This window comes from Adiantum capillus-veneris, chromosome 27 (assembly GCF_014529385.1).
Source record: "Adiantum capillus-veneris isolate H3 chromosome 27, ASM1452938v2, whole genome shotgun sequence".
NCBI classification, from domain to species: Eukaryota; Viridiplantae; Streptophyta; class Polypodiopsida; order Polypodiales; family Pteridaceae; genus Adiantum; species Adiantum capillus-veneris.
The window spans coordinates 110,146,558-110,173,327 of NC_140957.1; the positions used below are offsets into that span (position 1 = coordinate 110,146,558).

The 26,770-nt window shown below is 44.3% G+C and overlaps 1 protein-coding gene across 1 annotated transcript in view; it reads right to left on the bottom strand.

Annotated features, from left to right (window-relative positions):
- LOC147422560 (ras-related protein RABA1d-like) overlaps positions 1-24,758 on the bottom strand; it is a 41,287-nt gene extending 16,529 nt beyond the window's left edge. Inside the window, exon 1 of the mRNA XM_086503608.1 lies at positions 24,367-24,758. Within this exon, the coding sequence (XP_086359734.1) occupies positions 24,367-24,584 (218 nt within the window). The 5' untranslated portion in view covers positions 24,585-24,758. The remainder of the gene's footprint in view (positions 1-24,366) is intronic.
- Positions 24,759-26,770: the final 2,012 nt, after the last annotated feature.

Below are 26,770 nucleotides of genomic sequence, written 5' to 3' on the forward strand. Positions count from 1 at the left end.
GTAAGGACTTAGCAAGCTTTCAAGAAAATTTTTGTCCGAAGTTATATGGTTTCTGACATCTTCCTTCAGAGTGCAACTTCTGCAGAGGGGGGTATCCTGAAATGCTTGCCATGGAAACCCTAGCAGATTATAACTTGAAATTTCTCGACATCTCTCAGTAGATGTCTCTTCACGAGCAGATGATCTTGGAGGTCCAGTGCGATTGCTATCTTGGGACTACCATCGCCACCAAAGAAAACACTGTCTGTCCAAGAGCTGATCGACCATGCTGTGCTCGGCTACGACCTTATGGAATAAACCTAACCCTTGAGAACTTGTTTGGTGATCCTGTTGTAATTTGTTTGAAATGGATGGTATCTGTTTTGAACCTGTTTTGGTGCCGATTTGAAATGTTTGACTCTAGTTTTAATACTGGTTTCATTGATTGGTGATTTTACTCCCGGTTGGAGAAGTGAGAAATATTGTTTTGGTATTGTTTGAACCTCGGAACGACACAGGCCGATGCCTGGGGAGCGTTCCGTTGTATGCTAGAAAACCTCCGAACGACGCAGGCTAGTGCCTTCTGTATGCTTGTAAAATAATTTTTGTTGTGACTCCGGGCCCAAGCCTGGATGGTTATGCGGGAGGAGTATTAAGAAGTCTGAGCAATGGTTACTCTCAGCACCTCCAAACGATGCAGCCTGCGGTTTGGGGGGCATTTGGTTGTAAAAGGCATCTATATCTCCCGGCTTGGACCTTTTTAGGTTATGCGGGAGGAATGATGAGGGAGGCGTTGAATATCTCCCAGCCCGAACCTTGTTAGGTTATGCGGGAGCAGTGTTCATCAATGACTTTATGTTTTCTATGTCTGACAATGCTGACGTGGCAGTTATACAGAATTACGTGATTTACGCTGGCAGCTTTTTGGCATTGCTTTTGGACCAAAAGCTTTTGAATTTGAAGGCTTTTCATGTAAACTACTTTTCATAGGCCAAGGGCCTTTAAATATGTGCTAAGGGCTCATTCTTTGGCATGCTTCTTAGAGAAGATGCAAAGTCTAGAGTACCAGCTTGTACTGTGTTGATTCAATATAAAGAAATACCGAAAGGAGCGCCAAGGTTTGGGGCCAATACTCTCTGGGGTGGAATTTCCCCACTCCGTGTCGCGTGTCGTCTCTCTCTCTCTCTCTCAGTTAGTTGTTATTGAAGTGCTAAAAGTATGTTCAGTATGTTCTTTCCTATTGGCACGTGGTGCCCGTCTTGTGACAGATGATGCAGCACTTTGCGGCTTATATGCAGCAACAACAGGCTGCCCAACAACAGCATAATCTGTAGGAGCGGATTCGTAGAGCTTGGCAGACAGTCACAGATAAACTATAGCATTTGAAGGCCAGGATATGAGCAAATTTTGCAATATCTACGAGCAGGCAATGGAAGATAATGGGATTGATGATCGAAATGCAATTAAGGGTTTCACATAATTGCAGTGCCTGAACTTATGAATCGGAATAAAGACATTCAAGCGGCTCATGTACCGGATTGGTAAGAGTTCAAGAAGGCACTACAAGAAGAATATTTTCTTGAAGATTCTCAGAGGATAACCAGGCAAAGCTTCATCAAGTGGGTGCAGAAGAAGAACAAAAACTTGTCTGCACGAGAGCTGTTACGGGAATTTGAGAAGAAATCTAACCAATTATCCTCGACAGAGCAATGTTCGATGAAGGATCAAAAGGTTGAATTGTTTATTCAAGCTGCTCATGCGTGGATTCAAAAGAGTTTGGTACAATTGCTGGAAGATTCAACGGGTGAATTGGGCTTAACGTCTGATTGAAAGATAGTCACTGAAGCGGTGAATATAATCGTGAAACGGCAATGAGGGTTGATAAGCTGATTGTGGCCGATGTCATGGATATTGTGGAAAAGGAAACTAAGGAGAAATCATCCTCAACAAAACCCAAAGTGAAGAAGTTGGTTCTTGATGAACTGGTGAAAGGTATTCAAGAGTTAAATTTGAATTTCAGAACTATAAAACTTGAAGGGTTAGCTGTTCCAAAGGGGTCTACTTCTGAGCCTAAGCAGCAACCTTCACGCAAACTTTGGGATCGATGCATGTGGTGTAATAGTGAAGACCGTAGGCATGTTAAGGAGTGTGATGAATTTGATGAAGCTTACAAGAGAAATGTGGTTTTCTGGAAAGACGGGAAGAATGATCTCAAGGCAACAGGTGAGATGCTCCACTTGAACTTTGGTAGGGGCGGGAATGAAAAAGCTAGAAGAGATGCAACATAATCTTGCTCTTGTGGAAGCTGCTACGTATGGACTGCAAGTCTACCGGAAGGGAGATGATGAAGGTACAGGTGCAAAGGGTCAACTATGGCCTTATGCTTTGAAGACAGCAGAAGCAGGTAAGGTAGATTAAAAGAAACTACGAAGATTAGGAAATTCTATTCGAGAAACCACAGTCACGTGACACATCCCAACCCTATGTGTCCGTGGACAAGCTACACCACAGCAGGGTTTAGTCAGTCCAATCAAGTCTAGATTAGCAGTGATCTGGCACTTTTGTGAGTCTATTCGTAGACCGTGCATGCCCAGTCACTTAGCATAGATGCATATCCTCCGGTTGCACACAGCATGATCATCGGAATTCCCATCAGAATCCATTAGCATCAGTTAGGGGAATTTTCCAGTGCATTTAGCCTATTTTCCTATTTATTGGGATTTTCACTTATTATTTTTAGGTGACTTTCCAACAAAAGTAGGTAGGGCAATTTTGCTAAGTTAATATATAGGCAAACCCAAGTTCACACTTTCTGGCAGAAGAGGCAGCAAGAGCTCCCCGCTCAACAGGCAACTTCTCAGCAGTACCCCCCACCGCAGTAGACCATTGACATACCTTCCCATTCCTTGGCGTTTCCATTCACCAAAGCCATCGCCATCAACTTCCGTGCTTGGCGATTTCAGCCTCACCCCACAGCCAACCCTGGCCTTCTACTAACGCTAGTGCATCAGCTTTCTCAACGTTTCCTTCAGCATTCACTAACGCTAGGGGAGGACAGCAAAAACATCAACTTTTTGCTAGCGTTTTTGCAGCAGGTCAGCGTTTTAGTTTTCAGCCTTTATCAACAGCAAATCCACGCAGTTTCCAGCATATGCACAGTAGCAGATCAGCCCCCAAGTTGGTTGCAGATGATCCTCCATTTTCAGCCATAAAAACGCAACCAAAACAGTCATTTTCAGCCACCGAAACAGTCCCAGAATTCAACGAATAGAAGAACTCAGATTTCAGCCATCAAGTCGCCGTCGTCGTCATCGGCATAGTCCCATTGCATCAATCCATTGCATACGCATTGTACACCTTTGTGCAATCAAAGAATAGACCACTCTCGCCGACGAGAGTGGGGCCTTCGGAGGAGGGTTTTACAAACCTCTCGGTGTCGTATCTCTTCTCTCTCCTTCTCTCAATCTCATTCACTTGCACGCACAATAATCCACTCACTTTGTTCGTGACCACAACACTCTACAAGGCGGAAAGCTCTCTCTTTCCCTAAGAACTAAAAGGAACCTTGAGCAATAAAGATCACTAATCTTGAGAAATTACAACATTCATTCCGCTGCACCTTACATTGGTATCAGAGCTTTGGAAGTGTTCTGCATTACTCAAGGAAAGAACAACAAGAACCACAAGAATTTTTTTTGCTTGTTGCGATCGCACGAACCCAAGTTTACTTGGGCGTGGCGATTCCTAATCGTGTTTTGCTGAAGAATGACAGGAATCCCAAGAAAGAAGGGCTTGTCTAGCCTCCCCTTGTGTCTCTTTTCACTCATTGAGAGCGGACCGTGCACTTAGCGGCCGGCCAATCGACGTGAGGTGGGAAAAAGCAACCGTGGTGTGAGCGCAAGGCCGCCAAGGGGTGCGCCCGCAGAAAGGAGTAGAACTCGGGTGAAGAGAAGATCCTTCTCCAACGCGATTTGCAAGTGAAAGAAAACCTCAAGAACCCCAAGAAGCCAAGACCCTCAAGACTCAAGAACCTCAAGAACCCAGGATTCTCACGAATCAAGGACCTCAAGAACCTCAAGACCCTCAAGAACCCAAGTTCCTCGCGAGCTTAAGACCCCAAGATCCTAGTGCATGGTCGTCACCCGAAGCGGCATGGATACTTCGCATTCAGGTGATCAGCATGAGAGAGGCGACGAAGGATTCTCCCCACCAAGAGATTTTTCCAACCCTCCCCCTTCGCCATCTACGCCACGAGTTGTCCTCACTCCTACGGAGATGATGGTCAAGTCGATGTTGGACATGATGGCACAACAACAAGAAACGAACCGAGTTGCCTTGGCACAACCCGCAAGCAAAGCAGAAGAGCAAGTAGCAAAGGACCGTGCACAAGAAGCCAAGGACCGCGAGCGCGATGAAAGAAACGCCAAACTTGCTGCAAAACAAGAAGAACATCGACTTACTCAGGAACGTGAGCGCCTTGCTCAGGAACGTGAGCACATTGCGCTTGCCGCAAAACAAGAAGAGGAGCGACTTGCTCTCGAACGTGAGCGCGCTGAACGAAAAGAACGCAAAGCAGAAAAGGAGGCCGAGCGCGAAGCTCAAAGGGAGCTTCGCAATCAAGAATTTATAGCCCAAATCCTAGCCTCGAAGACTGAACCACCCAAAGATCGTGGGAGTTCGTCAAGTGGCGCAAGCCACGATGCGGATTCACACAATCCAGGCACAAAGAAGTTGACTTTCAGTAAGTATGACGGTAAGATGGATGCTACTGTTATTCATTCTTGGTTGCATCAATTTAATGCTTATTTTGCGACAACTAAGAAAACAGGCAATAGCAAAGTTTTGACGGCAGCTATGTACCTTGCCGGTGATGCCATAAATTGGTACCAGGCATGGCAAGAGGCACAGCTAGCCGCGCACCTAGAGGCAGCCGACGATTTCATGCCCCTTTCTTTTAGTTGGGCTGATTTCCAAGACAAGCTCAAGGCGCGGTTTATGCCACCTCAGTACCTTGCACGATTGAAGGACGATTGGCGAGCTCTCAAGCAAAACGGTATGCTGGTTATGTCTTTCTCTAATCGTGTTTTGCAGCTCGGCACTCAATTACGCAAATCGGATGCGAAGCACAAAGAGGCATTTCTTTACGGATTAGACGAGTATGTCCAGTATGATGTCGAGGTACTCGATCCAGTCGATCTCAACAAAGCGGTAGCCATTGCTCTCGCCCACGAGATGAAGCACAACAAAGGAAAGCCTAAGGAGAACAAGACGTCCACAAGTACCTCGCAGACTTCTCAGAACGGTAAGAATGGTAAGAATGATAACTCTTCGAACCAATCTTCCAATAGTATCTCATCAAAGAATTCTTCCAATGAATCTAAGGATAAGGCTAACACAAATGCTAAACCTAAGCTTACTCCAGATGAAAAGGTAGCACAAGGAATTGTAGAAGGTTACATCACTTCGGAAGAACAAAGCACTTATTCGAAGGAAGGTCGTTGTTTTCATTGTCACATTAAGGGTCACATAAAAAGAACATGTCCTAAGCTTGAATCGAATGAATCTAAAGAACCCACAGCACCCACTACATCTGTAAATGCAATGAATGATAACACGAGTGTGCCCCAAGTTTCTCAGGACCCTCCCATTAATGATTCTCTCATTAAATGTTATGGTCGTACGTCGGGGCACCGTTCTGTCATATTGTTTGACCCAGGTAGTATGCATGATGTGATCAGCCCCTCTCTTGTTGAGAGAGCCCGCCTTGAAGTTAGTCCGAGATCTCCTATCGAGGTCTTTGGCTTTCGTCCTGGTATGGACGCTCTCATCACGAAGGAGTGTCTTGATGTGTTGTTTGCAATTCAACAGACTGCCTTCACTAGAAGATTTGTTGTTTCTCCTCTCTCAGGATGTGATATGATTTTAGGCATGAAATGGTTTCGTGAAATAAACCCTCTCGTTGATTGGGAGGCTAGCACTTTAACTCTCAATGCCAAAAGTGATTCTCCTACTATCTTTCATGAAGTGGATACTTCTCCTTCTCCATCTCTCATTGCTAATATGCAGGACAAGGTTGAAAGGATTCGAGATAAGGAGACTCTCTCAGTCTCTTTTTCCCCCCAGCATGACACACAGGAATTGCATGATTATGAGAAGCATGATGATTTGCAGGATAATGATTTGCATAATGATTTGGATGATAAAGACAAGCATGATGAATTGCATAAACAAGATGTGATTGTTCACAAGGATGATGTGTTAGTTGATGCTTTTGCTAGCGAAGCTAACCTCGTTGTAGATTCAATCAATCACCAAGAATCGATCTTGGCTTTCGAGTCAAGGTCCACAGATCCCCCACAAGAAGATTCCATAGATCCCGAAGAAGCGATCTTGGCTCTCGAGCCTTGGTCCAAAGAACCATCACAGGAAGTATTATGTGTTCCCATGATTGATACGCACGCATTGTTCGAGTGTTTCATTCGTGAAGGTTTCCTGTATTTTAGTCAGCATCGGTATGTGATCCCTTTTATTAGGCATGACATATTGTATGTTGAGCACGTTTCTCTCATGGATGAGCACAGATGTATGCGGATTGTTCATGAAAAGTTGAAAAGTTTGTATGTTAGGAAGGCGCATTCCATATCTCTTCCTTGGCATGACACAGTTTCCGAAAGAGCACATGATTGTATGAGCACCAAGCATGGGCATTTCCATTATGATTCGCCACAGTTGATTGGTTTCGATCAAACAGAAAAGATTCGACCACATTGTTTGCATGTGTTTGATGAACGGGTTGTCACTCCGTCTCTATGTTCATCGACATTGCATACACGGTCTTTAGAGAAGACAATATTTTTTTCCTTCACTTTACATGGAATGGGTATGTTCATGGTTTTGTGTTGGAGTTGGGTTCAAGAATTTTCAGCCATGGAGATTCTTGAAGACGAAAGACGCAGGACTCTTGACGAAGTTGAAGCAAGAAAGGAGATTCTAAAGACTTTGAGTCGCTTTCGGCGCGGCCCATAGAAGCAAGCGTTGCAAACCTTTATGAAGTTCAAGTACCGCACGACCCACACATCAGAGTGGGCCGGCGAAGAGTCCCTTCCAGGATTCCGGATGCTGTTGGCGATCTCCCTCGACGCCATACAGTTCGGTACCAGTACCTCACTTTGAAAAGGAGGGGATGTCACGTGACACATCCCAACCCTATGTGTCCATGGACAAGCTACACCACAACAGGGTTCAGTCAGTCCAATCAAGTCTAGATTAGCAGTGATCTGGCACTTTTGTGAGTCTATTCGTAGACCGTGCATGCCCAGTCACTTAGCATAGATGCATATCCTCCGGTTGCACACAGCATGATCATCGGAATTCCCATCAGAATCCATTAGCATCAGTTAGGGGAATTTTCCAGTGCATTTAGCCTATTTTCCTATTTATTGGGTTTTCACTTATTATTTTTAAGTGACTTTCCAGCAAAAGTAGGTAGGGCAATTTTGCTAAGTTAATATATAAGCAAACCCAAGTTCACACTTTCTGGCAGAAGAGGCAGCAGCAGCTCCCCGCTCAACAAGCAACTTCTCAACAGTACCCCCGCCGCAGTAGACCATCGCCATACCTTCCCATTCCTTGGCGTTTCCATTCACCGAAGCCATCGCCATCAACCTCCGTGCTTGGCGATTTCAGCCTCACCCCACAACCAGCCCTGGCGTTCTACTAACGCTAGTGCATCAGCTTTCTCAGCGTTTCCTTCAGCATTCACTAACGCTAGGGGAGGACAGCAAAAACATCAACTTTTTGCTAGCGTTTTTGCAGCAGGTCAGCGTTTTAGTTTTCAGCCTTTATCAGCAGCAGATCCACGCAGTTTCCAGCATATGCACAGTAGCAGATCAGCCCCCAAGTTGGTTGCAGATGATCCCCCATTTTCAGCCATAAAAACGCAACCAAAACAGTCATTTTCAGCCACCGAAACAGTCCCAGAATTCAGCAAATAGAAGAACTCAGATTTCAGCCATCAAGTCGCCGTCGTCATCACCGTCGTCGTCATCAGCATAGTCCCATTGCATCAATCCATTGCATACGCATTGTACACCTTTGTGCAATCAAAGAATAGACCACTCTCGCCGACGAGAGTGGGGCCTTCGGAGGAGGGTTTTACAACCTCTCGGGTGTCGTATCTCTTCTCTCTCCTTCTCTCAGTCTCATTCACTTGCACGCACAATATCCACTCACTTTGTTCGTGACCACAACACTCTACAAGACGGAAAGCTCTCTCTTTCCCTAAGAACTAAAAGGAACCTTGAGCAATAAAGATCACTAATCTTGAGAAATTACAACATTCATTCCGCTGCACCTTACACACAGGGTGGATAGATCTAGTGGATCTCTCTCAGTATATGCATTTATTGCTAAGTCTCAAGCGAACGATGCTATGGTGGAAGAGAAGCGGAAAAGGAATGAAGATGTCGCTAGGACATCAAAAAGGGCAACAAGATCCAGCAGCAAGAAAGAGGAAGAGCCTACTCCTAAGCCTGTTCCCGAAGTGGTTATGGAGGAGGCACCAAAGGACAAAAAGCAAGGTACGCCGAGGGGACCCTCGTATAAGCTTAAATCTGATATTGAATTGGCTACAGATCTAAAGAAGATTTTCGAAGAGCGTATCCTGAATAGTAAAGTGGAGCTCACATTGGGTGATATTCAAGGAATTGCCAAGCGCAAGTTCCATGAGGAGATCATCGATATTATCAAAAGGAAGCGGCAGATACCGAGTGAGCAAGAGCCAGATGATTCGACACATTGAAGCAATTCTGGATGATTGTGGAGAAGAATTTGAGGAGCTAGAAGATGAAGAATCAAGGCTTGTGGTGGTTTCAAACCCGATTGTACCCGAGGTAAGAAACGTGCATTTTTATGACGAAGAAGACAATGAAACTATACCCAGTAGTGATTTTTCAAGGACTCATTGGGTAAGAGCAACGACTGAAACTGTGGTAAAGCTTGGCGACATTGAGGAGCCGGTCTTAGCACTTAAAGACCATGGTTCAAAAATCAATCTTATGGCAAAGAGCTTGCACCAGAAGGGGAAGTGGCCTAGTGATGTGGACCACGGTTGGCGGATACGAGCTGCCAACATGCTTCTAGACGATCTTTATGCTGCATGTGCGAACATCAAGGTAACTGTTGGGGATGTCTGTAATGAGCAAAACTTTATACAAGAGCATTCCTCCTACCCACTGATTATGGGACAGCCCTACATTACGACTGTGCGAATGGAAACCAAGGTGCTAGATGATGCTCTGCCTATGCGAGGGTTCGCTGTCACGAGGACGTGGCAACTGCTAACCTTAGTTGTTGGTTTCTTTCCAATGATTTTTGTTTAATTTTTGAGACCCTCTTTTTGAAGTTGCAAATGGTCGGACATTGTATGGCCAATGTAAACGGTAGTTTCACCCTTAGACGGGAAGTTGGTCGGCACTGGAATTCGTAAAGTAAGAGGATGTCTAGGTTCAGAGCAAGATCATGTAGGTCCCCCCGTCGCACTTAGCAAGTTGGTGGATAGTAGGAAGTGAACTCAATAAAGGCATAAAAGTCAAGGTGGGATCACCAACACAAAGTATCCGACAGTTGGGCCACATTGCACTTTTGGATGCGGTCCCAATGAGGATAGATGGTCAGATGACCAGTGGGAGCCCAACGGAAACATCTCCTAAAAATTAGGGAACTGCTATTTTGGGCCGTGAAATGTGTTCGCGTCATTACCTTCGGTATGACCAAGGAAACATTTTATTACTTTGCTGCAAAGTCAACTGACGCACCAGTTGAGAGATTTTTAAACAGGAAGCCCAATGCGGGGAAATTGCATGTATGAGTGCCAAGTGGCACTTTTTGGTCAATTTACCAAGTCTGGGAGTACAGAACCCGTAACTGACTTTCTGGAGCAGTTTTGGAGGCTGTTAACTTTCATTTTCAACCATTTCTCTCCATTTTTGAGCTTCCCATGACTTTGCCTAGGTCCAAGGAGCTCATTTTCAGCATTGGAAGGCATCAGATGCGTGTTTACAGGGCTGTTTTGCTGCGTTTTCAGCGATACACAGGTTTTGGCAGCCATGGAAATCTTTCCGTTTTTGCATCTATTTGTTCACAGATGCATTACAGGTTAAGGGCAGAAGAGGGGGCGCTCGATTTATGCTGGGAGGATGCTTCATTGAGAACCTATCACAGGTTAAGAGCTATGGAGTGCATGCTTTCCTCTCTATGTACAGTGTGGTGCTAGGAGTGATGACCTGCACACTACACACTGCTCTCTCTCTCCCCTACGTGCAGTTATGTGATGCCCCACGAGAGGGCTCTTCATTTGACTGATGTACAGTTGTGTGGGTTCATGCTTTTGTGCTGAGGCAAGAGCCTCCTTGAGCAGGAACAGGGGTAGTTAACTGCTACTCCAAAGCAGGCACCGGTGAGGGTCATAACCTCACCGTACAGGTGCGTTTTCAGCGCTGTGTATGCGCTGTAAATTGACTGTTTTTCAGCCATACGGACGCCAAAACCATTGGGAATAGTGCCCCACTGGCAGAGGACAGTTAGGGAACTGTTTGGGGCTGAAAACAGGGCAAAAACCAGTAAATACAGCGTGCTGAATTTACTGTTTTTGGGCAAGAATCAGAGGGTTTATGCCAGTGGAAGTGAGTTCAAGCAGGGGAATTGGTTTCGCGCAAGTTTTGGGGTTGTTATGCTGTCGAAATTTGGCCAAACAAGTGGTATCTAGCTGGATACATGTAAAGAATTCCCAGGACTCTACTTTGTAATTTACCCTCTCAAAGAAGAAAGAAATACCGAAAGGGGCGCCAATTTTGGGGCCTACAGGTTGTTGGCGTCTGCTCGGGGCATTCTAGCTTCCGAGCCGTGTGTGATTAAGTGTTAATTCCCGTCGCAGGTTTCCTTTGCAAAGTGCTCTATGTGTGTCTAAAGTAAAGAATTTCGGGTGAAAGCCAACGTCTACCGCCCCACGGGCCGGTTTCAGTTCGCAGCCGAGATGGTAAGAAAGCGGTTCAATTTTTTATTGTATATGTTGACCATGCCATAAACAAAGACAGTTTACGTGATCGTCCAATGCCAAGGATACGCAAAGAGTTCAAAGAACACAGATTTGTACAGGATTTTCTCGGGGTGCCACTATAAAGCGGGACTATGGTGGCACAAGTGAGGAGAAGTTCTCGCAAAGAGAAACCTTCTCTCAGGATTTTTGGGATTGACATCTGAGTGTTCAGTATCTTATAGAAAATTTAATGATTTATCTGAGTGGGAGAAACAATATGTTTGAAGTATTCAAAGTAAATACACGCAAATAGTCATATGAAGCAGGTTTGCCAGACCAAAACTCTTCAAGGATGCCATTGTCCAAAGCACGATTTGGAGAACGGTTGCATACATGAACTGCAGTTTTCAAAGCTTCTCCCCAAAATTCATGTGGACGGTTAGCTGTGGACAACATGCAACGTATCCCCTCACAAATTGTGCGATTATATCTCTCAACCATTCCATTAGATGATGGATTATAAGGGGCTCTTAATTCCCTTTTAATACCATGCATCTCACAAAAACTATTAAACTCACGTGATACATACTCTCCCCCATTATCTCTTCTTATGGCCTTTAACTTAAGACCCTTCTGTGTGGTCACAAAAGCATGAAATCTTTTAAAGGCATCAAAAACATCACTCTTTCTGTTAAAATCATCAATAATAGAAACAAAATAACGTTCATCCCCATGTGAACTCACAGGCATAGTGCAAACATCTGAGTGTACTAAATCAAGAGCATGCAACTTTTTAGAGACAACAGACAAATAAGAGAACTTTACTTGTTTACCATAGATACAATCTTTAGAAAATTCAAGGCCAAGACCTTTTACATCAAATCTCCCAAGAGAGGAGAGACATGTAGCCCTTTCTCACTCATATGACCAAGTCTCTTGTGCCAAAGTTCCATTGGGCAATGAACTTTAGCCACAGCAACAAACTTGCCAGGTAAGGCCTTGCAATGCAAATAATACAAAGTTCCCTTTTTACTACCCTTCACAATCAGCATAGAACCCTTTTGTATTTTCCAAAAGCCACCACCAAAAGTAGTAAAAGAGCCCTTTACATCCAGCTGTCACGTGCACATCTAACCCTATGTGTACGTGGACAAGCTACTTCATGACAAGGGTTCAGTCAGTCTAGAATAAGAAGTGATCTGGCACTTTTGTGAGTCTGTTCGCAGACCGTGCATGTCCAGACACTTAGATTAGATGCTTATCCTCTAGTTGCACACAGCATGATCATCAAATTTCCATCAAAAGACCTCTTTTCTCTCTTTTTGACATTTTTCACTTATTATTTTTAAGTGACTTTTGTTAGAAACTAGGTAGGGCAATTTTGCTAAGTTTGTATATATAGAAACCTAGCGCTAGCACTTTCTGGCAGAAGAGGCAGCAGAAACAATTTGTTCAACAGGCAACTTCTCAACAAGACTCCCACCAGCATTGGATGTCCTAGCGTTTTTGCATCTCAGCAGAGACAGTGGCGTTTTTGCATCCACAGACTAGTCCTAGCGTTTTTGCATTGCAGATTAGCCCTGGCGACAGCAAGACACAGCAGACTCTCCAGCGTTAGCAGATTTCCACTACAAGGACAAAGATTAGCCCTAGCGTTTTTGCATCTATAAGACACATCAGCATTTTGCAGATCTTCGCAACAGAACCAACAAGTAGACCAGCGTTTTCAGTTTTCAACAGTCAGACACCACAGAAGAAGTCCCGAACCTCGCAAATCTCACCTTCCCGCAGTAGTTCCTCGCCCCACGGTGGAATCCATCGAAGTTTACAGTTTCAGCCGGAAAACACAGATTCTGCGTTTTCAGCGCGTCGTCGTCGCATCGTCGCCATCAACATTGTCACCGACATAGAGTCAAAATTCAGCAGATAAAGATTTGCAGATTTCAGCCCTTAGCATTCTCAGATTTCAGCCCGTCTCGTCGTCGTCGACATCATAGGCAAGTCCAAGCATTGTAGAGATTTGTGCAATCATAAGTAGACCGCTCTCGCCATAGAGAGTGGGGCCTTCGGAGGAGGGTTTGACAACATTCTGGTGTCGTATTCTTTTCTCTCTATCTCTCAGTCTCAGTACCTTCATTCACAGTGTTCACCACTTTGTTTGTGTCCATTGCACTCTCTCACTAAAGGAACGGAAGGCTCTCCCTTCCGTAAGTAAAAGGAACCCTTGAGCACAGTTCGGAGCACTCATCTTGAGCAAAGTTCAACATTCACTTCCGCTTCACCTTACATTGGTATCAGAGCTTTGACAGTGTTCTGTATCACTCAAGGAAAGAACCACAGAATTTTTTTTGCTTCTTGCGGTCGCACGTAACCCAGGTGCACTTGGGCGTGTCGATTCCTAATCGTGTTTTTGAAGCGTAACAGGAAACCCAAGAAAGAAGGGCTTGTCCAGGCTCCCCTTGTGCCTCTTTTCACTCATTGAGAGCGGACCGTGCACTTAGCGGCCGGCCAATCGACGTGAGGTGGAAAAAAGCAACCTTGGTGTGAGCGCAAGGCCGCCAAGGGGTGCGCCCGAAGAAAAGAGCAGAACTCGGGTGAAGAGAAGATCTTTCTCGAACACAGATTGCAAGCTAAAGAAGAACTCAAGAACCTCAAGACCCTCAAGAACCTGAAGAACTTAAGACCCCCAAGAACCCAAGAACCCAAGACCCACAAGAACCCAAGTTCCTCGTGAACTTAAGAACCCAAAACTTCAGTGGATGGTCATCATTCAAAGCGGAATGGATACTTCGCATGGAGGTGGTGAGCATGGGAGTAGCGAAGAAGAATTGTCCCAACCAGGAGGTTTTTGTGACCCTCCCCCTTCCCCATCTATGCCAAGGATTGCACCATATCCTATGGAGGCTTGGTGCAAGACGATGATGGACATGATGACAACGTGGCACGAAGCAAGAATGGCAACCATGGAGCGTGAGCCATAGTTACCAGGAACGGCAGTCGGAACGGGGAACGGGAACGCCCATGAATTTGCCATTCCCTGTTTAGAGCACTCACGTTCGTAACACGAAACGGGGTTCGAAACGGGAAATGGGAACGCGGAACGGGGCACGGAGTCATGAAAACTGCCATTCCCTGTTACTATGGCCTGAGCGCAAGCAATTACGCTTGGAAGCCAAAGAATTGGATCGCAAGTACGCAGAAAGAAAAACAAAATTGGATCGCAAGAACGTTGTTCATTCTTTCTCTCTCAATTCTAATGTGCAGGCGAAGATTGAAGAGATTCGGGAAAAGGAGACTCTCTTAGTCTCTTCTTCTCCCAAGCATGACGCACATGATTTGCATGATGATAAGCATGATGATTTGGATGATAATGACAAGCATGATGAATTGTATGATAATGATTGGCATGATGATTTGCATGATCAAGATGTGATTTTTCACAAGCATGATGATTTGCATAAAGATAATGTGATTGTTCACAAGGATGATGGTTTAGTTGATACTTTTACTAGTGAAGCTAACCTCATTGTAGATTCGATCAATCACGAAGAGCCGATCTTGGCTTTCGAGGCGAGGCCCACAGAACCCCCATAGGAAGATTCAATCGATCACACGGAACCGATCTTGACTCTCGAGTCAAGGTCCAAAGAAACCCCCCATGAAGTATTATGTGTTTGCATGATTAGTCAGCACGCATTGTTCGAGTGTTTTATTCGTGATCATTTCTTGTATTTTAGTCAGTGTCTTTATGTGATCCCTTTTTTTAGGCATGACATATTGTACGTTGAGCACAATTCACTCATGAATGAGCACTGATGTATACAGATTACTCATGGAAAGATGAGATGTTTGCAGTCACGGAAGTCACATTCCATGTCTCTTCCTTGGCATGACACAGTATCAGAAAGAGCACAAGAAAGATTGAGCATCAAGCATGGGCATGTCCATTGTGATTTGCCACAGTTGATTGATTTAGATTAGAAAATCAAGATCCGACCTCATTGTTTCCGTATGTTTGATGAACGGTTTGGCACTCCGTCACTTTGTTCATCTGCATTGCATGCACAGTCTTTAAGGAAGACTAGAATTTTTCCAGTCACTTTACATGGAATGGGTATGTTCGTCTTTTTGTGTTGGAAGTGGTTCATGGATTTTCAGCCTCGGAGATTCTTGAAGAAGGTAGACGCATGACTATAGACCAAGTTGAAGCATGGAAGGAGCCACATGACTTTGTGTCGCTTTCAGCGCGGTCCAAAGAAGCAAGCGTTGCAGACCTTTATGAAGTTCAAGTATCGCATGACTCACACATCGGAGTGGGCCGGCGGAGAGTCCTTCCCAGGATTCCAGACACTGTTGGCGATCTCCCTCGACGCCATACAGTTCGGTATCAGTACCTCACTTTGAAAAGGAGGGGATGTCACGTGCACATCTAACCCTATGTGTACGTGGACAAGCTACTTCATGACAAGGGTTCAGTCAGTCTGGAATAGGAAGTGATCTAGCACTTTTGTGAGTCTGTTCGCAGACCGTGCATGTCCAGACACTTAGATTAGATGCTTATCCTCTGGTTGCACACAGCATGATCATCAGATTTCCATCAAAACCCATCAGGAGCATTTTTACAGTGCATAGACCTCTTTTGTCTCTTTTTGACATTTTTCACTTATTATTTTTAAGTGACTTTTGTTGGAAACTAGGTAGGGCAATTTTGCTAAGTTTGTATATATAGAAACCTAGCGCTAGCACTTTCTGGCAGAAGAGGCAGCAGGAACAGTTTGTTCAACAGGCAACTTCTCAACAAGACTCCCACCAGCATTGGATGTCCTAGCGTTTTTGCATCACCGCAGAGACAGTGGCGTTTTTGCATCCACAGACCAGTCCTAGCGTTTTTGCATTGCAGATTAGCCCCGGCGACAGCAAGACACAGTAGACTCTCCAGCGTTAGCAGATTTCCACTGCAAGGACAAAGATTAGCCCTAGCGTTTTTGCATCTACAAGACACATTAGCATTTTGCAGATCTTCGCAACAGAACCAACAAGTAGACCAGCGTTTTCAGTTTTCAGCAGTCAGACATCGCAGAAGAAGTCCCGAACCTCGCAAGTCTCACCTTCCCGCAGCAGTTCCTCGCCGCACGGTGGGATCCATTGAAGTTTACAGTTTCAGCCCGGAAAACGCAGATTTCAGCATCTGCGTTTTCAGCGCGTCGTCTTCGCATCGTCGCCATCGACATCGTCACCGACATATAGTCAGAATTCAGCAGATAAAGATTTGCAGATTTCAGCCTTAGCATTCTCAGATTTCAGCCCGTCTCATCGTCGTCCTCGTCATTGTCGACATCGTAGGCAAGTCCAAGCATTGTAGAGATTTGTGCAATCGTAAGTAGACTTCTCTCGCCATAGAGAGTGGGGCCTTCGGAGGAGGGTTTGACAACATTCTGGTGTCGTATTCTTCTCTCTCTATGTCTCAGTCTCAGCACCTTCATTCACAGTGTTTATCCACTTTGTCTGTGATCATTTGCACTCTCTCACTAAAGGAACGGAAGGCTCTCCCTTCCGTAAGTAAAAGGAACCCTCGCGCACAGTTCGGAGCACTCATCTTGAGTAAAGTTCAACATTCACTTCCGCTGCACCTACAAGCTTCCCAAGTTCCAACTGATAGCAAACTCTTCTTGATGCCAGGCACATACCTAACATCATGCAAAACAAGCTCTTGCCCATTTTCCAAAGCCAAGTGAATGGTGCCAACACCCTCAATATCACATGCATAGTTATTACCCAAGTAAAATTTACCCAGGCTACCTACAGTGTACGTGGCAAAAGACTCCAAAGACGCAGTTACATGAAATGAGGCACCACTGTCTACATCCAAGATTGAGACAGCCCATCATGTGTTGAAATCATAGCATCAATAAGATATGGCTTTGTGATGTACATATCACTTGCCATAGCCACAACATCATCAAAAGCACTCGAAGCTACGACACGTGTTTCGTCCACATCAACGATTTCCTCTATGACCACACTAGAGGCCACATTGGCCTTGCCAACATCCTTAGAAGAACAAGAGGTGTCATCATCACCTTTAGCATCTTTTGCATCCTTCTTCTTCTTACCTTGCTGCTGCTGCTTCCTCTCAAGCTCTTGCTTGTAAATCTGCAATCAGGCTTTTTATGTCCTTTGCATCCACATTTATCTTGAGACTTTCCCTTGCCCTTACTCCTGCTCTTGCCCCTATTGGCCACATTGTTCCTTTTATCTGACCTGCCCCTTACATTATAAGTTGTGCCACTGCCTTCACCACTTGCTTTGCTCCTAATCTCCTCATTGAGAATGGAGCCTCTTACAACATCAAAGGTTAAAGCAGCATTGTTTGACAATGACACAACAAGCGCTTCCCAACTGTCAAGCAAAGTCATCAAAAGAAAAATAGCTTTCAGCTTGTCATCAAATGGTTGCAGCCCTAAATCCTAAAGCTGACTCAAAACACCTATAAACGCATTCAAGTGCTCAAATGCAGGCTTTGCCTCATCTAATTCCATGTTTACAAGCTTCCGCATGAGATGAACTTGATTCACAGGAGTTTTATTCTCATACGAACTAGTCAACTTGTCCCAGATAGCATATGCAGTGTCAGGACGCTTAATGTCAGTAAGCACATCGTCTGACACAACCATTTTGATATAAGCAATGCATCTGACAAGTTTTCAAGCTTTATCGGAAGCAATGCATCTTCGCAATCTTTAAGGAATAGAATACCTTGCATCCTTTCCTTCCACAAATCAAAGCCTGTGCCGTCAAATCTTTTGATTTCCATCAAAGACTTTGACTCACTGCTACTGGTAGATGCATTAGAGGCCATTTCCAAGGCAAAAGACGCAAAAATATGCTGCTGAAATTTTATGACAGCAATTTAATAGCTGAGAAAACAGCCTAATTACTGCCCAAAACTCAGCACAAATGAGCCAGGAACAAAGACACTGTACAGCGGACGGTGTAATTATGCATAAGCAGCATTAAACAAGGGTAAATTTCAGCTATAAATGCTGAAATTTTCACACAAAATGCAAGAACACTCCCACTACAGTGGTATCACCAAAAAGTATGTGCAGAGACCCAAAACTCAGGTCTAAAGCAATTGCAACATGTGATTTCAGCAATACATCAATTCTGAAGGGAACATTCCGCAAGTGATATACATGTGTTTATCACATAAATCTCCTGTACATGTGAAAAGAATCCCAAACTCTGCTCAACAGGACCACAAATTGTAATACATGCTACAAATTGTCCTGAATTGCATCACCTCTGCAAAAGCCCCAAAAATTTACTCAGCAATTTGCTGAAATTTCTGAAAAATCAACAAAATCCTCAAATTTTCCAACTAGAATCCTCAAAATTTCTCATGTAATTGCACCTGTAAGTAGTAATCTTGAATAATCTTGCACAAATGTGCAAAACCCCCAAGTTTAGAGCGACAATTTACTGAAATTTAATGAATCAACTTTGTATCAGCTTACCCATTATATCGGCCCTCACCCCACCACCCCTCCTTCCCCTATTTCATTTCAGTTTTTTGTACTCAAACATTGTATCAAATTCACCGATTGTAACTTTTTGGTCTCATAGGTCATTCTGGCCTTTTGAAGACGTTAATATAACATTTCATTTCATTTCATCTCTCTCTCTCTCTCTCTCTCTCTCTCTCTCTCTCTCTCTCTCTCTCTCTCTCTCTCTCTCTCTCTCTCTCTCTCTCTCTCTCTCTCTTGGTCTCTACGCTTCCCCATCATCGACTTTGACATTACAGTGATATCACAGCTTCAAGCATATGCTTTTTTGAAAGCATACTGGTCCTACCAAAGAGGAGACAGAGCAAGATGGTTTTATTATTGAAGAATTTTCATGTCCTTGCCCCGGACTCATTAGCCACTCCCACCCTTAGTCCTTTGCACATCGGGCGCGCTCGCGTCTTCATTGCTTTGTCTTAAGCGGCATAAGCCATAAAGACCGCTTGCAAGAGAAGGATCAAAAAAAAAAAAAAAAATCGAGCCACCGCTTTTCTTAGAGGTAGTGGCATGAAGTGGTGGATGTCTATATTCGGCGGTTGCGCACTCTAGAGGGGGTGGTGACTTGTGATTTGCTACGGACACACCTATGCACTCATCAGAGGAGTTCACACGAGATATGGCCATGCTCATGGCATATGGGATCACAACCCAGAGAAGACACCACCATCTTTGGTGGACAGACACTTACCACTTTACCTCGACACGTCAGATCACTTGCTTACACAGGAGCATCTATATGGACTTAGGGAGAGGATCTTAGATCTCTTCTTGGACAGGTTCATTGCTTGGATCTACAAACTGGAGTGGGACTTTAGTGCTTTGGACTCTCTTGGAGAGTTTACCCGCGAGATGCAGGAGATCAGGCATCATCCCGCGACTACATCCGAAGTTACCCAGAGTTTGGCTTGGATGGTAGTGCAGTTGCTCTTCTACGCTCCTGATCATTTGGATTGCTACCTTCAGAGTTGCTTACACTCGCGCTCGGTAACCTGTAACCTTACAGCAGACTTAACCCCCAACCTGGGTAGTAGGTCACTCCCAGCTCATTCACATTGAGAGCCACACCAAGTTGTTGTTTGGTGGCATTGTTGGCGCGGATAAAGGCAAGACGGTGCAAGCAGATTGGTCTAGCCTTTCCTCTTCTTAGAGGATCTTCACAGTGCGGACTTCTCAGTCTGGCTTCCCTACTTCTACAGGATGACCGTGCAGACAGCTTGGTCTGACCACACCTCTTGTCACAAACTGGTGACGTGGCATGGCCCTGGACATGGGGCAGTAGAGAGCGCGCACACACACCCCGGCTGGCAGCAGAAATGCGGAGACAGCCTGACGTGGAAGATTCCGCTTTTCACGCCGCAAACCCCGTGGGAAATGCTGACGTGGCCCGTCGTACAAATCCCCGCTTTTCACACTGATAGTGTACGGAAAAGCAGTTTCTACATTGTCTGAAATTGCGTGGGCTGATTTTGGCAGCTTTTGAGCCAATTGCTTTAATTTTGAAGGCTTTTCACTTACAGCTTTTGGGGCTCTGCTTTTGGGCATCCCTTGTAACCTTTAAATACATGGGCAGGGCCCTCACAACTCAGAGCATCTGGATGCAGAGTCTAAGAGTGAGAACCCTCCCACTCTCTTGTACTTTGAACACAGATTAATACAGAAAGAAATACCGAAACAGGCGCCAGTCTTTGGGGCCAATATCTCTAGGCACGGAACTCTGTCGGGCCGTGTCAAATCTTTTGTGAACTATGAATTGTTTTGAAGTGAATCTCTGCTGTGTCACGGTAGAATCTTGACTTGGAGTGTCCAAGTTTGTTACACCTCTTCTCAAAGGCCCTTCATAGCGCAAACTGTTGAGTCTGGCTTTCCCCTCATCTTGGATTACCCTACCTACTAACAGGACAATTCAGTGGTGGTGCGTGAGGTCTATCGATGACTGTTGCAGCTTGCGGTAGCTTCTACAGTCAACACTGCTTAGTTTGGCTTTCCTTGTTTTGGAGTTTTTCACACCTAAGCGACCTGGCCACCCTTGGTTGCAGGTTCATGCATTGACAGACCCCGGTCATTCTCATGACGGTTCCTGGAGTTTTTCACAGCTTAGCGACCTGGCCACCCTTGGTTGCAGGTTCATGCATTGACAGACTCCCGGTCATTCTCATGACGGTTCTTGGGCTTTTCCATTTTCTCCAGACAGTTTGACTACAGACACCACAGATCCTAATGGGGAGGACACTTGCAGGTCTATTGGCACTTCTTTTATGACAAGGAGTTGTTTTCACACTCAGTTCGAGACCTTCATGCAATATCTTCACCCTGTATCGACGGAGTACAGCAGTTTGCTACACCGCTCATAATGACATCTTTCCACGGAGATCTCTCGGCGGTTGGGACACCCCAGACTGCTGCTACAGTCATGGAGTATCCTTTAGTGGACATTGCAACAGACATCTTCATCATTTGCCTCACATCTTCGGCTTCATGCGGTTTGTTCCGCATCAGGTGCTGAGAGGCTTACACCACTCTGTTGCTTCACAGATCTAGGGCATGCATGTACGGCTAGACGTGTCAAGCCACTGAAGAATTGAGCCAACTTGCAGAACACGTTTGATGGGGCCCATAATAAAATAAAGCAAGAATCACTCTCACAAAAATTGCCTGATGATGTGGCAGGACTGTACGGTCATCCCGTGAATTGCGTTGACATGGCATTGTACGGACTGCCGCAATTCGCGCTGATAGGCTCCTGACGTGGCAGCACGGATTTCCATGAAATGTGCTGGCAGCTTTTTGGACACCATGCTTTTGGGACCGAATGATTTTCGTGTAACCTGCTTTTGGGCCTAGGGCCTTTAAACATGACCCATGGGCTCTCACTCTGGCAATCTATCTGCGGGAGATGCAGAGCAGAGCCATGGGAGTTGTACTGAGTTCAAGCAATATGAAGAAATACCGAAAGGGGCGCCAAGGTTTGGGACCAATGCTCTCTTGGGGTGGAATCCCCGTCTCACCTTGCATCTCTTTCGGTTCAGTTGTTATTTGAAGTGCTTAAAGTTGTTCAGTCTATTCTTTTCCATGGCCATGTGGTGATCGTCCCGTTACAAAGCCACATTTCTTTAAAAAGTCTTTGAATGATGCAATGACAGGATTTAGCAATTAAAGCAAAAAGGTTTTGTAAGAAGCAAAAGTTCAAGACAACGGTTCCAAATAACTCAGACTGAAGATTTTCGGAGATTCAATGCTTTCCCGGAGTTCTATCAACATCAAGTCATTTCTTTAACCGAGGTCTCATTTTCAATGGGAGGGAACTTCACGATTGTAGCTATGTTACATAATTACATCTAGTCCTAGTTGCAAATACGAGAAGTGGCATGCCAAGGAGGACCCTACGGTTGGATGGTCACGACTCTGCACTGTAGAGACATGCACCAAAAGCCACACTCCTTCGATGACTGGTTACACCCCTTCAACCAATGTTGCAACTCTTCGTCCCAAAAGATGTGTCTTTATGTCCAAAGGCGTGTCTCTTCACCGTAAAATATGTCTTTTCGTTTGTGACTCTTGTCTCTTATATAAGGAGCCTATTATACTCAGTTTTCAATCACTCATACAATCAAAACAACTCAACAAGTGTTCGTTTCTTGAGCTTCAATTTAATCTTTGAGTCTAAAGTTTTAGTATTAATTCTAGGATTAGCACCACTAATCCTCACACAGTTTGCCAAAAATTGCCAATGAACTTAGGATCACAATCACTAACAATTTTATTGGGCAAGTCATACTACTTATATAAGTGCTCCACTAAGAGCTGAGCTAACTCATGGCTCTTTATAGTGATGCAAGTAGAAATAAAACGTGCCATTTTCGAGAGTCGATCAACAACGACCCGGATGGCATCATGACCACGATTGGGATAATCCCACAACAAGGTCCATAGACATGCTAGTCTATGGAATTTGTAGAGGATTTGTAGAAGATGTACAACTATGTCGGGAATTTGTAGAGGATGTAAGAACCCAGCGAACAAGATGGCTCACAAATGAGCCTAGCACTTGGCCCGACATAGTTGGAGCGCCCCATCCTAATGTCTGGGGACATAACAAGTACGGGCCCTTACACATGTCTCACCCCTAATACAACTTTGCCTTCCTTCACTATTTGCTCACCCTACCCAACATATCCTTTCAAATAAGTAATGAGAATATGGATTACAGCTATTCGGAATTGGCCAAATCTTAAGAATGTTCATGAAGTTCGAAGCTTTTTGGGTTTGTGCTCGTATTTCAGGTGGTTCATTAAAAAGTTTGCGGAGATTGCTTCGCCTTCACATACCCTGACTCAAAAGGGTGTTCCGTTTACTTGGGGACCCCCAGAAATTGCAACGTTCCAGACACTCGAAAAGAAGTTGACTATTGGTTTTGTTTTGATATTGCCAGATTTACAAAAACAATTTGAGATTTATTGTGATGCGTGTGGTAGAAGTCTAGGTACGGTCTTAATGCAGGAGGGCCATGTCATAGCTTACGAAAGTAGAATGTTCTCTAGACCTAAGAAGGCTGCACAGATCTACGAGAAAGAGCTGTTAGCAATGATACAGACTCGAACTCAAAAGAAATTACTGTCTCTCGTCTCAAGTGTGAAGTCTAATTCAGTTCAAGTGAATTAGGTAAATTTGTTTCCGATTGTCTTTTCAATCAGCATGCGGTGCCTTCCAGTTTCAAAGAGACGACACCCCGGACACCCCGGATGGAAGTTCGTCAAGCACTTTTTATGTACTATAAGTTTAGAGAAAGGTATAAAGGGGGGGGGGGGGGGGGGGGGGGGGGGGGGGGGGGGAGAGAGAGAGAGAGAGAGAGAGAGAGAGAGAGAGAGAGAGAGAGAGAGGTTTAAGCACTCACAGAATGCTCTAACTTGACCTTTCAATCTTGGAATCGAGAACGCTCTCTCTCGTCTCAAGTGTGAAGTCTCTTTCAGTTCAAGTGAATTAGGTGATAAAGTTGTTTCCCATTGTTTTTTCAATCAACATGTGGTGCCTTCCGGTTTGAAAGAGACGACACTCCGGACGGAAAGTTAGTCAATCATTTTTTACGTACTACAAGTTCATAGAAAGGTACTAGCGTCTAGATTTTTTATTTTATTTTTGTGGGGGGGGGGGGGGGGGGAGAGGTTCCCAATTTTTAACCACTCGCAGAATGCCCTAACTTGACCCTTCAATCTTGGAATCGAGAACGCTCTAGAAGCCGTATGGTTTGAGTATGAATTGTGTTGTGCATGTCTGAAGCTTTTGACTGCGCTCAAACACAAATGGGGTGAACATGAGACTGCAAATCTTGTAATGAACATCACAAAATAAGCCCATGAAAACCATCTATCACAAACTCTTACAAGAGACTCTTAATCTAAACAAAATCCCTCATTTCTTACAACAAAAATAGCCAGATCGTGTAATCATCAGGAAAACAGTTCCGTTCAGTTATGTATTCATCAGAACAGCGAGTTATGTTCCTCAGATGATCAATTTTTTATTGCTCGTAATCAATCTCATGCCATTGCCTGCCAAGCAGTTACTAGGGATTCAAAGGCTGATCGCCAACAAATGATTAAAACGAAGAACAAAGAATAAATGGAAGTAAGCAACAACAAGACCGAAGTGTACTCCAAAGTCTGCATGAACAAGATGATAGCCCAAACGAAGGGGAAGAGCAATTACACAAGAAAATAAAAAACAAGAAACAAAGAAGACATTCAATATCGTGCATAACTGAAACATGAAAAACACAACCAGGAGAGCTACCTTTCTTGGCCTGCAGTGTCCCAGATTTGCGCCTTGATCAGCTTTGTATCCACAGTAATGGTGCGGGTAGCGAACTCTACCCCGATTGTAGACTTGGACTCAAGACTAAACTCATTACGTGTAAATCTGGACAGCAAATTCGACTTTCCAACCCCTGAATCTCCGATCAAGACAACCTTGAATAAGTAATCATACTCCTCGTCCCCTCTGTAGGCCATGAAAGCTCAAACCTGTGCAATTACTTGTAAACGCCTCAGGGAAGCTTTTGGAATAAGCCCAAGTATGGCCTAGAGCTCCAAGTGAAATCACAAACAAGCAACCGAAACGGAGGACATAAGAGCCTGATGATCCCGACTTTTTAAGCCTGTTTGAAGCATGGCGGGTGACAGCAAGAAAGGCTGACAAAAAGTGCAACCCTTTCCATCACTTTTATATAGATAATAACAATAATAATAATAATGATAATAGGTTTTGTATAGTAATATCAACTTAAGGATACAATACTACAAAATCTCATGTGTGCGCGCGCGTGTGTGTGTGTGTGTGTGAGAGAGAGAGAGATGTGTGTGTGTGTGTGTGTGTGTGTGTGTGAGAGAGAGAGAGAGGGGGGGGGGGGGGGGAGACTCTTGGTCTTATGTCCAATGTTATGGGATTTTGTGTACTATAACGGGTTGAAATTGCAAATCCTAGGCTAAATTCAAAGCTTGCCTTGAAGAAAACCGGTAAAATTTTATAAGTTTTACTGTAAATGTAGGCAAATGGTTCAAACTTTGACTTGAAAATCGAAGGAGTTGAAGTGACCCTTATTATATTCGGTTAGAAAAAATGTTTATGGCAAACCGTGCTTATGTTCCCAGAAAAAGGAATCTCTTAGAACGCCCAAACCATGCCAATGGTTGCCGACCATAAGGCGTGCACTTTAGGGAGCGTTCAGACTGCACGGCAAAACGTTGGAGCCAGGGGCTTGCTTCTTTGTTGCCAGCATACAATTGGACCAAAGTAAGAAGTGCTCATTTTTCGAGACTACGAAAGCATAGCCAGACTAACCCCTCGGACGTGAAATAGGGTGGATGCTTTTCAATGTGAAATACAGGGGTATTGTTGAACTCCATGACCCCTTTGGTCACAGTCCTACTGAGACTAACCACGAGCTCATATCCCATTCGTTGAACTTGCATCATGAACACACACCTTTTCCGTGCAATGTGTTGACGCAAACCCTTTGTGCAATCTGAAGTGACCCTTATCTTGCACTTCATTAGCTTGGTTCAAACGAAGATATAGGGTAGAGAAAATGGAAGGGGTGTGTTCCATGTGTGGCATGTAGAGATAGAAGCAAAGAAGAAATGTATGTCCAAGGCCCATGCTAAAATTAATGACCCCCTCCCCCTCAAAAATGCAATGTTGCTCCTAACTTAGCAGCACAAAATGCAAGCAAAAGGATGCATTAGCCCATCATCAAACCACCAAAAGCAATAAGATTGGTTGCACCATCATCCCTTATTAGCTTGCCTCCATGTCAAACGAACTAGCAGGGAAGGATACAAAGAAAATGAGCAAGCTACTTCGTTTGAACCCACCCATAGGTTTCTCTTGAAACTAAAAAGCTTCGGTAACTACATCGTGTTTATTGTGAGTCAAGGTGAGAATATTGTGTGCTATTTTGAAGGTAGGTGACTAAACGAATAAGAATAAGAACTTCTTACTTGCCCAACCACAACATTTTCATTATCAACCTATGATACAATGAAAATTTATAGACTTGCAATTGGAGTCAAACATGAATGGCACAACATATGCTTCTTACTTACAGGACATTTCACTATAGAAAACCCAGCTTCTCTTCTCCTATGTAGAGCTTATTGGAAATAAGGCTAGCACAAGTGCAAATGGAGGTGTGAGTCTCATTCTAAGTGGTTGCCTTCCACAAACTGTAGCCTTAGACTTTCATGTATGTGTGGTGCTTATCCCCAATATGGGTAGTAAAAATGCAAATGCAAGCCCAAGCACTACCTAATACACCAAAGCAACAATATAAAATCAAATCGGCCTTTGATATGTTTCCATGTGTGTGTGTGTGTGTGTGTGTTGCAGTATTAATCTATATACCTTATTCACAACTTGAAGCGACAATTCAAAAAGAGAATTGACAAAGAAGAATAAAAGTGAGTGCATACATTTTTTTCTTAAACATATGTACATTTGAAATAGAATTTTGATGTTTCTATTACATCTAAGAAGTAAAAATGAAATAGAATCAGTAGAAGTTTCCCTGCAAAAACTGGTCGAACAGCATTTGAATTCAAAGATAAAAGAAGTCAGAATCCTTACCTGCAACCATCATGCAAACAAAAAAATCATTAGCATTTTTGTTTAGTCATGGAATGCAGGTATAGACGCACCC